Source organism: Cavia porcellus, unplaced genomic scaffold (assembly GCF_034190915.1).
Source record: "Cavia porcellus strain 051 isolate PalLab524CR breed Dunkin Hartley unplaced genomic scaffold, mCavPor4.1 scaffold_31, whole genome shotgun sequence".
Classification (NCBI taxonomy): domain Eukaryota; kingdom Metazoa; phylum Chordata; class Mammalia; order Rodentia; family Caviidae; genus Cavia; species Cavia porcellus.
In genome coordinates, this window is record NW_026947514.1 from 45,391,360 (window position 1) to 45,405,700 (window position 14,341).

General features: G+C 39.3%; 1 protein-coding gene across 1 annotated transcript in view; it reads right to left on the minus strand.

Moving 5' to 3' along the window:
- Ccdc175 (coiled-coil domain containing 175) overlaps window positions 1–14,341 on the minus strand; it is a 58,363-nt gene that overhangs the window by 3,126 nt on the left and 40,896 nt on the right. Inside the window, exons 11-19 of the mRNA XM_003472482.4 lie at window positions 11,426–11,497; window positions 10,215–10,348; window positions 9,448–9,581; window positions 8,275–8,413; window positions 4,835–4,914; window positions 3,725–3,877; window positions 2,741–2,843; window positions 1,191–1,234; window positions 88–247 (exon numbers count right to left, since the gene is read on the minus strand). Of these exons, the coding sequence (XP_003472530.3) occupies window positions 88–247; window positions 1,191–1,234; window positions 2,741–2,843; window positions 3,725–3,877; window positions 4,835–4,914; window positions 8,275–8,413; window positions 9,448–9,581; window positions 10,215–10,348; window positions 11,426–11,497 (1,019 nt within the window). The remainder of the gene's footprint in view (window positions 1–87; window positions 248–1,190; window positions 1,235–2,740; window positions 2,844–3,724; window positions 3,878–4,834; window positions 4,915–8,274; window positions 8,414–9,447; window positions 9,582–10,214; window positions 10,349–11,425; window positions 11,498–14,341) is intronic.

Consider the following 14,341-nt stretch of genomic DNA (forward strand, 5'->3'; position numbering starts at 1 on the left):
GGGATTTTTTTTCCTTCTTTGGATATCACCAGCTGCAGCAGAATAGCAGGAAGGTGTAATGTTACCAAACGCTATCATGTTACTTACGGAGATCTGTTGGTGATTCCTGTTGTGAAAGACTGTGCAGGTCCTCAAGATTCCCGCATAACCAAATACTGATGCACTCAATTTTTTCATCCCTTGTGCGCAGTTTGTCTATTAGATTTTTTATTTCATGCAAGGTGTTTTTACCATTCTGCACCAAATTCTTAAAAGAAATGGCATGTATATGGTATGTGAGTATAAATTGTAACAAAAGCATCCTTTTTAACTGGGTTGTGCTAAAACAAAACTATATGTGCAAAATTGGGTTTAGCTGTGCAAAAAGTTTATGTATAGTCATTTGAAAAAATTCCATAAGACCCTAGAAAAATGGATTGCCAAATGAATTGATTTAATTGAATGACCACTGAGCTTGGATTTGTAACTAGGCACAGTAGAGGTAGCAGTGCCATAAAGAGCCAGTTCACCTTGAGAGCAGTATAGAACTGCAGAGGAAGTAATGCTTCAGAGAAGGAACTTTGTAATCAGATAGGATCTCAGTTTAAATCCCCAAATTCATTATTTGATTTTGAGCAAGTTGGTTAAACTCTGAGCCTCTGTAGCTTCTTCTCAAAAAAGCATGTAGTAACACTTTCCTTACCCAATGTTCTAAAGGTTAAACATGAATTTTATGTAACCTTTGCATACTTATGTAATCTTTTAGTATTTAGGTGATCTTGGGTTCAAATCCCAGCCTACCTGACTAAAGTGTGGAGAGGCAGAGATGTTCTATAGCGAACCCTGCCCTAAAACAAAATGTTTCCAATGTGAGCTAGGAAAAGAAGGAAGGAAGGAAGGAAGGAAGAAAGGAAGGAAGGAAGGAAAAGAAAAGGAAGGATTAAAGAGAAAAAAGAAAGAAAAAGTCTTCCCCAGTTTAACTGACTAGTAGAATAGGAAGACAGTTTCCTAAAGGATTAAGATTTTATAGTGACATTTGAGATAATTGCCCACATCTTAGCTTGTGATGGCCACACTAACCCTTTATTCCCCTGCAGTTCAGAACTCTGTGCATGCGCTTGTGTGCGTGTGCACACACGTGTGCACACACACACACGATTTTTGTCAATGTGATATTTATAGAGGCAACACAAACATACATAGAAACTCACCTTAACTATGGCCTTAAAGTCTGCCCACAAGTATATATATTGTGCTGAAATGGATTTTAAAATACAGTGGTTACCAAAACAAGTTGAACACTTATAAAACAAAGTATTTACATTTTCTTTTAAAAAATTATTTTTATCTAAAAATTTCCACTTGTAGAATGGCAGGCCACCTGGACTTTCAGCCAGCACCACTCACCATTCCACAACACAGCACAGGACGAGCATGGTGGTCTTCACAGATGCAAAAGTACATAAAGATTAGCAAACCAAATTCAGCAGTGGATACAAACAGCGAAGGCTCCTGAACAAATTGACTTACATTAGTGGGACATTGGTTTAACAGCTGAAGCTCACTCAGTTGGTCCACATGTCTAGGAACCCCAGGGACCTCTCAAAAGTCTGGACCATGGAGCCACCACATGGACACTGTATACTTGCAGGACTTACTATGTGGATACCCTGGACACCCAAGCCCAGAAAACTTCCCCAGTGGACGATCTGTTGCATGTGTGGTCACATATTGTCACTAGGGAGATGAAGTGCCTCTGGGAAACTTGGAGAGGACATGGTAGCAAACACCTGTTTCCCTCCACACTTTGCCTACAGACTTTTTCCCTTTGCAGGTTTTAGTCTGTATCTTTCACTGTAATCACAACAACCACAAGAATAACAACTTCTGAATCTGATGGATTCTTACTCCCATGGGCAGCTGACACTGACCCAAAAGCTGTTGAAATCTTAATATATGTGCTGCGGAGGGGAGCATAAACTGTGAAATCCTGCAGAGAAAAATTAAGATCCATCACATTGAGATGCACACTGTGCTTTTGGATTGGAAGACAATTTTGTTAAGATGTCAGTTCCCCTAAAATTGATTTACACATTGAACAGAAACCCGTTTAAAATCTGGGAAGGGTGTGTGTGTGTGTGTCTGTGTAGATCAGTAAGTTGATTCTAAAATTTACATGGAGGAACTTAAAGTAGCCATGATAATTTTAAAAGAAGAGCATAAAGGTAAGAACGTACATGATCTGCTGTCTAGATTGTATATGAAGCTATAGTAATCTGAACAGTGTGGTACTTAGTATAAAGTTAGATTTTTAGAATAAAGGCATAGACTCATAAAACTGACTTTATAAAGTCACTAAATTATTAGTGATGAAAGTATAACCTTTTCAAAAAGGGGAGCTGGAACAACTGAAGTAATGCAAATGTCTTTCGGTTGCTGAATGGAAAAACAAAATATATATTCACACGAGGGAATACTACTGTGTAGTTACAATAAGAAGCAAACTAATTAATTACTAATGTTAGAAAGCAGATCTGTACTTTCTAGAAAATGGAAGTTGGGTGGACAATAACTGTCAAGGACACATGAGAAATTTTGCAACGATAAAAATGGATGTCTCGCTACCGTGGTGGTGGTCATAGTGGTGTGCACATTGGTCAAAATTTCTTGAACTTAAAATAAGCACACTTTAGTGTACACAAATATAGTGTAAATGAATCAAAAATGTATGTATCAAGAGGATCCAGGATACATTACTTACTGTGTTGGGCTATCAGTTCCCAGGACAGGTCCTTGAAGCTGTACGTGAGGAAGTCTTGTCCTTTTCTGTATTCCTCTGTTTTGTTCTTTAAGTATGAAATGTACTGGAAATGAAAGTCATGTGATTGCTATTAGTAGTTTAATTACTGTAGACTAAATATCCATGAAGCCCTTCAGCAATGTGTATTAATTCCTTTTCTGTGTCAGCAGTGCAGCTACTGCAGGAGGAACAGTGATGAATATCCTTCTCACATTTGCATGGGGAAGATAGTGGAGGACCTGCTTCCTGGTAAGCATTTTGGCATCCAAATAAACATGATGCTTTGAATGTAATGGGGCGTAATAAAAAGTTTAAAAGATGTTCTGCCTGACTATGCCGTGTCCACTACAAAAATGTTCCTGATAGCATTTGTGTGTGCATCAGACATCATAAAGAAGTGATGCTGTCAGGTGAGACTTCAGAGGTGACACACTGGGTCTAGAGACTCTAAGGAAGTGCCTACTCAAACCAGGATTTCATTGAGTTGGATTATGGTGGTAGTAGTCTGGGTTTAAATGTATTCTATACATATATTCAAAACCAGTGAGCCAGGCATGGTGGGCATATGCCTGCAGGCCCAGCTCTCAGGAGGCTGAGCAGGAGGATCACTGTAAATTCAAGGCCAGTCTGGGTTACAAAGTGAGTCCAAGGCCAGTATAAACTACATAGCAAGACTATTTCAAAACAAAAAACAAGACCAGGAAAAACTCATCTATGAGATTAAGATGAGGAAAGGGGGTTACTGACAAGAGTATAAAGAATGGATACTATGAATGTCTGCTTTCATCTTTTCTTGTAACTATTACTGATCTAATCAACAAAGATCATTTTGCAAAAAAGAGGAACTCTTGAACTTCTCTTAGGGCTGGAGATTTAGCTCAGTGGCTCAAGCATTTGGCTATTAAGTGCAAGGTTGTGAGTTTTATCCCTGGTAAAAGAACTTACTTCTTTTATTCTTTTATTTTCCAGAAGCAAAAGGTCTACTTTTTGGTCATGTAAGTAGATTTCATTTTCTAAGTTCTTTAGAATTTCAAAATGTTCTTTGATTTTCTGGCTTTCTAGATCTCGTACTTGTTTTAATTGTTCCTTTAATTTCTCCTGCTCAAACATAAAAACCACAGTTATGTTATGGAGTTCAAAGAGCAGAACAGCAGAGTATTAGACTGCTTAGCCATATTCAGAGGAGGGCTCCAAGTTAACTTCTAGAATCATCTGGCTGAGACTATGGACATCCTTCCTTAGAAAAACTTCCAAACCTCTAAACTAATTCATGACAATGAATTCACGTCCTCTAGGAAGGGCCTGCAGATCCCAGTTAAGTGTTCCAGATACAGATAATTTCACAAAATTGAATACACTTTGATCTATGAACACTGCCTGTGAAAACTGTGGGAGGAAATTGTTGAGGCTTATATTAAGGAAATTTAAAATTTGTTTAAAGAGAAAAAGAAGAGCATTTTATGGATTTAAAAATATCCTTTACTGTTTTCTCTACTGAATTCTGTATTCAGGTTGTGGATATTGTACTGTGATAAACCACATGGCTTTTCTTCCTTGTATAATCAGCACCAGCAGCATCTAATTAAGGTACAGGACCATATATATATACTATACTTACTTATAATTTTCTTCATATTTCACAGTAAAAATTACTTTGTAATATCAATGTACCCTACAGGATGGGATATTGCCATTTTAAATTAATCAGCTCCACATACACACCTCATGACTATCTACATGTTATGTATTTTAAAATGTAACCAACAACTTATTGCCCGTTTCCATTTGTCATTTCCACTCCCACATGTGCATGCTCAACCTTAAAAAGCGCACTCTGGTCATCACTTCATGAATAAGGAAAGGGAGATTCGCTTAGTAATTTCGCACCACCACATGGGAGTCTTTCCAGAGATCTACCTCATTCACACCCCACATATGTATATGGTGACCAAAACTTACAAACACTGGCATTGGACAAGTAATTTTAATACTTCACTGGTGCTGTATAAGCAGGACTGTACGTGCCAGGAGTCTAATGAACTGTCTGCTAGTTACCTTGTGATCAACAAATCTTGAAAAGTCCCTTGTAACATGAGCAATGTGCGAGTTCAGCAAAGTTTCCTCCTGTTTTTGTGCTATTAAAAAGACACAGAAATAACTGTCCACAATGTTGCTAAGCTATAAACATTACTCAAAGCAAGACATGTGCTTAGTTTTGAGTCAAATAACACTATGAAGCATTGCTGACTCTAACAAAACCCAGACCTCAGCTGCTCCCCAGTGCTGTATCTGTCCCTGTGTCTGAGTCCTTAGCGTCATCATTTTAAAAATGTGGCACAATGTTCTTAAAAATGTACTTACATAGTGATTTCTTAATTTGTCATTTTAAGACTGGTATACTTCTTTTTTTTTTTTTTTAACTTTTTATCGGTACCAGGTATCGAACTCACGACCGCCTGCTTGCAAGGCAGGTGCTTATGCCGCTGAGCTAAATCCCCAGCCCCTAACCTGTTTACTTCTTAATAAAGAGGGACTTAGCATGTTTCCCCCCTTCTCCACATGCCCCACACCCATAGCCTCTCCATCTCTCCCTCAACCTCCCCAAAAGGTATTATTTTTGTTTAAACAAACTATAACTGTTTACATTATTATGACAATCTAAGGTTTACTCACATATGAGCTAGATGGTATATTTTTCTGGATTTGCCTGAAGTTAAAAATTACCTCACTATGAAAATGTGCTCACTGTTTCATGTATATATCATTAATCCACAACCTACAACAGAGTTGTAAAGTATTTCTGAATATTTCTTTCTCTTGTGTAGTTTTCTCAGTGTCCCGAAGGACTGCCGTGCTGAAGGCTTCATCCCCAGGCTAAGTGCAATTAGGAGGCTTTTGGTGAGAGCCTGGTGGGGGGAAGCCCTCGAAGCCCTCTGGGCCCGGCCTCCTCTTCTCCTTCCTTGTTTTCTGGCTTATGAAGAGGGGGAAGTTTTTTCCACCACTGCTTCCTGCCACTGCCATTCAGCACTCCCAATAGAGGACCAGAGCAGTGGGTCAGTTTGGTCTTGAACTGGAACTCCAGAACTGTAAACCAAAAGGACCTTTCTCTTCGTGAGTTGTCTCAGCTTTCCACCACAACACCTAACACATTAGTGAATCTGTTAGTTGGCTTCTGCCCCTCCAGGCTATTCCTTCTGGAGTCCTTCTTCTGTAGAACTGCTTCACAGCTGACCTCCTTGAGTTGCTCTCTGCCCATCTCTTTTCTTGGACTTCCTGTTTCCTGAGTCTCATATTCTCTTTTCTTGATTTATTCCATTTATTTAAGCAAATTCTATACTAGTTTCATGAAAAAGGGTACATGGGGTAAGTGTTTTGGGATCTTGTACATCCAAATACATCTCTTCTAGGCTTATATTTGATTGATAATGTGGTTAGTTGTCTGTATTAGGGATTTTATTACTTCAGAATTTTGAAATGCATTGTCTCTCAAGTTTTAGTAAGCTGTTGCTGTCAAGGGAGTAGATATGTTTGTGTGCTGTAAAAGCCACAGCACTGTTCTCTGAGTTAACTGAGCCCTGTTGTCTGTTGCCTGTAAGCGCGACGTTGGCAGGAGACCTTGCCCACACACCGATCCCTGCTGCTCTTAGGGTGCCTCCTTCTTTTCTCCTGTCTTCCCTTCTTTCCTCTGCTTTCTCCAGCATTTTTCTCTTTTCTTTACCTTAAGAGATCAGTATCTGTGAAGTGTAAGGTATGTGTGAAAACTATGCTGAATGTTTAAATTTTAAAAATTATTACAGTAAAACACATTGCCATCAACCCCCTTGAACGGCTCTGTTACTTCCAACACACACCAGGGTTCTTGCTGCTTCCTGAAGCAGCTCTGGAGTCTTCTTTGATGAGTGTCTTTAATTGAGTTGTCCTGGCTCCCTTGATGTCCTGAATCCATTCAAATGACCTTGACTTTGGGGATGAGCCAGAAGTCCCACGATGCCAGATTTGAAGAATAAATTGGAGGAGGACACATCATGTTGTTTTTATGAACCTGTCTTTCCCTTGTATGCCACTCAGGAGAGCATTCACTGTATTTGTTTGTTTGTTTGTTTTTTAAATCACACCTACTAATGACACTCAGGAAAGAGGACTGCCAGAACCATTTCATCAAAGCATTTTTATTTTTGGTACCGGGAATTGAACTCAGGACCCCGTGCTTGCCAGGCAGGCACTATACAGCTGAGCTATATCCCCAGCCCCAGAACCATTTCAGAAGGCGGCAAGGAGGGTGCAATTAGTGATCTGAGTTAGGGGAGGATTTTGGAGAGGATTAATGGCAATGTGTAATAATTTTTTAAATTTAAACATCCACTATCTACTATGAGGGCTCTTCATGCGGCTTACTTTCATGTGCACTATGTTTCTTAAATCCTCCGCCGTGTATAGATGGATAGGAAGGAGGGAAGCCAGAAACCGGGGAAGAAGTACGTACACTTCTGGGGCTGGCTAGAAGATCAAAGAGGTTTACCTAAGTCGGTGAAACAAAACCTTGACAAAACGTAGAAAATCAACTACAAATGGAGAACCAGACTGATTACCCAGATACTTATTATTATCATATTTTTAAAATATCACATTTTCTTGGCAATAATCACTTCTTTTTTGAGCATTTGTTCCTTTTGCAGTTGGACACCCTGGTCCTCCATATGGTGGCCCATTTTGACACCAACCTTTGAAATTCTCATTCTTATATTCCTCGTTGCTAGGTAGTCACTTCCACTGCTACCCCAGCGGGTGCCTTTTTCCTATTCTAGTCCTTTCTGTAACTTTTGTTCCTGGTATTCCACCTCCCATGGTCTTCTTTTGTCATCTAGGAAATATGAGGTCTGGAAGTGGTTCCTGCTTATTGACCCACATTGACTCCTTGGAAAACGATCCTCTACCCCCTAAATGCAAGATATAACTCAGACATCTTGGGTGATTCTGGACCATGAATATAAGATTAGATAATTACGTCCAATTTTTGGAGAGAAACATTAAGCGAAATATTAAGCTCACACATGGTTATATTATGTCATAGAATGCAAAAACCCTTAGATCCAGGAATATTTTCTATCTTCAATTCAGCTTTCAGATCTGAGATAAATCTTACCATAGGATTAGGCTAGTTATAAACGAATCTGAGGTACCATCCACTTGATAAATGGTTAAAGAAAGAAGATATAATTAGCAAATTCATGTGGTACCTGATCCAGGAGTCAGTTCTACCAACTCTGGAGAGAACACAATATACGGAACTACTAATTGCCAATTGTTAATAGCCTTTAAGAGAGAGAAAGGGAAACAATAAAAGCAACAGTAAGGTTGTGGTGTGGAGAAGGGTTAGGGTGACAAGCTACAGTGACGACACAGGTGGGCGAGCCTCACCACTGCTGTCAGGGGTGCCCCGCCCTCCTGCTGGGAGGACCTGGGAGGAGGGCAGCCACCAAGAGCTGCAGACGCACCTGCGAGGATCGCACAGAGCTCTTGTAGCTTTCGGTGTTTTTCCATGTACTCTTCTTCTGCCATATGAAGTTGTGGAAGACTATCATTAAGCTCTTCTTCTGTTTCTTTGTTAATTTTTGTTTCCTTAAGAATTAAATCCTTTAAAGAAAGTAAAACTAGTTGAGAAGTGGTTTTGGATAATTTACTCAACAATTTGGAGTGGGATGGAAGTTCTTTGAGGGGGAGGCTCTGTCTTCCTTCTACCCGGAGGGGAACAGAACAGCGTCTGGCTTGCCCTAGATGTTTAACAGACGCTCACTGTGCGACTCACGTGACTGGCAATCTATTCTGTAAAGAGGTTGGATTCAGTAGTCTTTCCAAAGATCCTTTCAGTTCCATATCTCTATTCCTGTATTTCCATTGTTACCATGTATACAAACAAAAACATACCTGAAAAGTTCCTCGGGTTGGTTGTGTTTTATGAAAAAAGCATCAAAACAAAACAAAAAAATCTGTTAAGGGGCTGGGGATTTAGCTCAGCGGCATAAGCACCTGCCTTGCAAGCAGGTGGTTGTGAGTTTGATCCCCGGTACCAATAAAAAGAAAAGAAAAGAAAAGAAAAAAGCATCAAAACAAAGTATATGTGATTTTAAAATTGTGGATATAAATGAAAATGGGGCAGGGATAGAAATAATGAGATATAATATTGCAATAAAAAGATGTCATAGTCACTTTGTAAGGTGTTTTGTTGTGCTCTGCAGGCCTGAACCTTGTGGCCTTTTCACAGCTTGTTCTTACCTCCTTCCCTGCATGACTGTCCTGTTGCACTACAGGCTGCCTTTAGAAGTTCCCCGGTCAGAAGGATGTTGCTAGTCTCTCTGCACCCCATTACTCTCTCACCTTTCTCAGACAGCTCCCAAGGGCCTCCTGCACAGTGCGCCTGGCCACTATCCCCAGCAGTTCTGCATAATCTGAAGTCTGTGCCTTTATTTTTTTATGCCAAAAGTATTTCTTGTTTTTCTATTTGTATTCCTTTTTCAGGTAAGGAAGAGGAAAGATTTGCAGTAAAACTGTACCTTTGTCTATACTGGAAGATTAACTGACACTTACTTGGTCAGAAGAATGTGAAATATTGTACCTCTTTCCACTATGTAGTTATCCCAAATTATTCTCAGATGTAAAATAAAAATTACCTCAAATATGGTTAAGTCATGAATTAACTTTTTTTCCTTCATTATAAACTCTTTCTCCTCTTCTTTCAGTTGTGCTGTAAGGTTTTCGACCTGGACCACAAATTCATTAATCTCCATTTCTTTAAGTTTGGTCTAAGTAAAAAAAAAAAATGAGAATTTTTATAAATTTTTCTTGTGGTGGTCAATCTTATATTTTCAAACAGCTGGGTACATTAGTGTCTCCTTGCAGGAGAGATACTTGTGATTTCATGTTATATGATTTCTCAGTAACTACTGAGAAAGATTTCTTTTTTCCTCCAGAAATTAAGTTGTTTGATTTTTGTGGGGGTTTTTTTTGTCTGTTTGTTTTTTTTACCAAACAATATGTATAAATGACATGAGGAATGGGAGGGGAGGAAGACAGTGGGCAAAGAGAAAATGTGGAGTAATCAGTGCTGTTTAGTCTCATATTTTTAGAGACAATTCCCTTACAGACTAACACCAAATGCATTCCTATTTACAGCCTTTATTAAAAACATTCTAGAGAGGGTTATAGCCTTTAAAAACATTCTGGAGAGAAGTGCTACTTAAATTGCTAAATACTTCTAGTAATACAGCTAATGGATAGGCTTTGGAAGAAATTAAGGAATTCATTCTAAATTTGAAGTCAGCAGAAAGGAAAACAGCTTTTAATATAATATAGTGTAGTTAAATATTGAAAGAGAATCACTTATATGCAATTCAGGTATATAGAATAATTCTAAATATCAAAATAGGTTCCCTTCCCTCTTCCAATAATTCATTTCGCATCTGTTCTGCATGTTCAATTTCCTCTTCAATTTCTTCTATTTGAGCTGCTTTCTCAGCTAGCCATCGTGCGTGCTGTTTTCTTAAACAAGCTAGTTTCCACTGAGATAAAATACTGGAGATTAGAACAAAAAGAATTATTTTAACAAAAAGATGAAGGAATTCAAAACAAAGCGAATCCTACTGTAATTCTGCAAAAGTGTTGGTACCATTGGTGCTACAGATTATACACAACCAAAGCAAAAGAACAAAACAATGACTGCTCCCCAAATTCTGTCTGCAATTTGCTTTCCAGGGACAAGCCTGGGACTGAGCACCACAGTGGAGGTGCTCACTGCTCTAGCTGGAGGAGGGACAGAGGAATTTTTGGGCTGGGTACAGAAGGAAGAGACGGGGTAGAACTATTAATGGAATTATCCACAAAGCGCTAGTAAGAGATTTCAAGCTTGTGGGTTCTTCATCTTTTATCTCTAGCACAACATAAAACAACTACCTACTTGAAAGATAGTAAAATATGTGCAATTAAGAGTCTCATGAATTGTAACCTCAATAACATAATAACAGCAATACTAAAAAAAAAAAAATGCACTAAGTCTTGGCAAGTGCTTCCTTGTTGCCCTTGATCTGCAGACGTTGACAACAGCTTTACCAAGGTGGCTGCTATGCTGTCAGAGGGGTGGGAACCAAGAGAAAATAGTACTAACCTCAGTCACTGCGTTTGTGGGACAGAGAAACCAGTGCAGCCTCTGTGCAGGGACTGTGGTGCCGACCACTGTGTCCCCACTCTGTCACCACACTCACCCACCCGAGTCTCACAGAAGCCAGGGTGAGCAGCAGACACTGCACAAGCACAGGCAGTTAGAGCCTCCGGTGACTCCATTCGATTGCAACGGAAACCTTTGGCTTTGTCCAATGCCAAAAAAATCAAGCTATCAAATATATCTAGATCCGAAAGAACTCACACCATTTTTTTTTTTTTTTTAAGTACCGGGGATCGAACTCGCGACCTCGCAATTCAGGGCAGGTGCTTACGCTGCTAAGCTAAGCTGTTAACCACCCCACATATACACCCAACTCACACAATGTTATTTAAGAAAACTGTTCCCGTGGGCTCCAGATGACATTTATACACATTAAAATAATGGTATGTGCAATTTGTGTTAAAATAACACACATTAAAATTTTTTTTTACCATCTTTGATTTTCTCTTTCCAGGTTGTCACTCAGAATTTGTATTTGTTTTTTATATGTATCTCTTATTGTACTAGAAAATAAAAAAAACAGATTCGATTTAGCATTTGTGGAGCTATTCAAATTTACAGAGACAGTGTATACATAATTCTTATGCTAAAAGGGCTACAATGAAAGCAGAAGACAAAACAAAACTTGTGACATAACCAAAGACTTCAGTGGCGGATTTACTGATGGAGAACTCTAGCTCTGGGCCCGGCAGGCTGATCTCCGAGCGCTGAGAAGCAGATCCAAGGGTAAGCAAACGTCCTGGGGAAGCGGTGAGCAAAGGAGGCCGGCGGCTAACACGGGAGGAAAGCCGCAGCCCTCGCCAAGGACGAAGTCACGCGTGGCGGAAGGCCGGGGAGGGCGGAGGCCGGGCCGTGGACTGGAGCCAGCACCGAGGGGCACCTCGTGTTGACACAGTACAGAGAATTCAGATGGCCGGGAAAGATTTTTGAGTGAGAGGAAAGTGGTAATTAAGAAGGGTGATTTCCTTGTGACAGGAGAGGGACATGTGAGCATACGTAACAGAAGTCTTTACTTTTATTCCTCCCTGTGAAGCATTCCGTGCACACTGAAACTGAAAAGCAACATAAGTAAAATGCTAGTTTATATCTTCTGAAAGATAGAAATACTCATAAAGGAAATTTTCAGTATGAAAAAGTTATATAAATTGTTGAAGGCCAAAATATTCACAGATGAAACAAAACAAAATGCTATGAGCTGGGGGCTGGGGATTTAGCTCAGCGGCATAAGCACCGGCCTTGCAAGCAGGCAGTTGTGAGTTCGATGCCCGGTACCGATAAAAAAGAAAAAGACAAAAAAAAAAAAAAAGAAAAAAAGAAAAAAAAATGCTGTCAGCTGAATGAGAAACACAGCTGTGCTCCTGTTTCTTTCTCTGTTTGAAATCACAGTGTGGCGTGGGTTCTGTTTCCTCTCTTATATGCTCACTTGGGTATCTCAGGTTCTTCACAATTTATCCTCAGTAATTTTGTTTATTTATATGCTTAACAAACCCACAAATTTAAATTGGTCTGAACCAATTTAAATAAAGCAACTGTAATATAAACAATTCTAAAAAGATTGGGTCACAAATTTGCCTCTGAACTTACTAGAGATCCAAGCACTAATGACATCACAGCTGATACTAAAATTGCATTATTCTTAAGGAAAACAAAACTGGATTTAACTTAGTTCCATTTTTCCTTCTTTAGCTCTCCTTTTGTTTTTAGACAGGGTCTTGCTCTGTAGTTCAGGCTGGCCTTGAGCTCACTAGGTATCTCAGGCTGACCGTGAACTTACAGCAATCCTCTTATCTCAGCCTCCCGAGTTCTGGGATTATAGGTGTGCACCATCATGTCTGGCCATTTTCCTGGTCTTTTATCAGGAACAGTTTATATTTCTTTAGCGTTGACATAATGAGAAGTACGTGTTCAAATATATTATTGAAATATATAAAAGCAACCATCCAGAAACCCTGTACTTCCTGTTACCTTCTAGGTTTCTACCTGTATATGTAAGGTTTTCATCATCACTTATGTTCTGTAAACTGACTTCATCCTGTGCTGTACTTAAATCCTGCACACCCCTGCATGTGATGATAGCATTTCCTTACCTAATGAACAAACAGGAAATCTGGCTTGTTTTGTAAAGGGCCTGGTCCAAGTTTTAAGTCCTCATGTAATGAAGTGGACTCTGTGGTTTCACCAACTCCTTGTGGTTGTTCTTTGAGAATCCACACTCTATTTTTCACACCCACACATGGCTCATCAGCTCTTTCAGGAGTGTCAGTCTTGCTTATTTGCCCAACGAAGTGTCTAAATCTGCTTTGGGTTCAGGGTAAGTGGAAGGGTACAGTGCTAGCATATCTCCAGGGCATTTTGACAATTTTAAAAATGAAAAAATTTACCTCTACCTTTGACCTAATAATTTAACATTTAGGACTCTATTATGAAGAAATAGTCATATAGATAGGCTGAGATACGTTAAAGAATGTGAACTTCAAGACTTATTTATAATATAGAAGACAGAAAACCCCAAATTTCCATGAAGTGAGTATACACAGCTTGATAAAATATAGTATATTCTATAAAAAGATTATAATTCTGTTGGAGAAGAGACTGAAGACTCACATCCTATATAGATGACTGTTAGATATGTCTAGATATCCATCCAAAGTCTCAAGCAGTTATATAGGTGGGGCTTTTAAGAGGTGGCTGGATTAGAGTATGTGATGCTGGGATCAAGAGTGATCAAGTGTAACTAGTAAGTTAGCTCATAAGCGGCTGGTTCCAAGGCATAGTGACATGGCAGAGGGCCTCACGAAGGAGAAACAGTCCGTGGAAGGCAGAGGCAGCAAGAACAACAAGCAGTAACAGCAGCCCTCTTTGGTCCCTTATATTCTATTAAGGCTACCTGCCCACACCCAGGATCGGGTATCCTTAATCTTAGCTTTCCAGCACGAATCAATCTCAGCATCACATCCTTAACCCCAGCACCACACAGCCTAGCTCCAACCACCTCCAAAAAGCCCCACCCATGACTGCATGAAGTTTTGGGAAGACATCTACATACAAACCTTAACAATGACTTTTCCCCATCATTCTAAAGTAGTTTCTAACTCAACAGGTAAATGTAAAGAGTAATAAAAATAATTCCCATATGTTTTCTCCAAAAATTACCATTTTGCTATACTTGTTTTTACCATTCTCGTAGATGTAATTTTATTTTTTGTTTTCATAAATGTAATTTTAAGTGGGAAAAATCCAGTTACAGAAGAGCACAATCCAATTTTTAGATCTGCATAACACACTTACATATACACATGCATTTACATATATAAATATACTTGAAAGTATGTACAAAAAACTGTGGA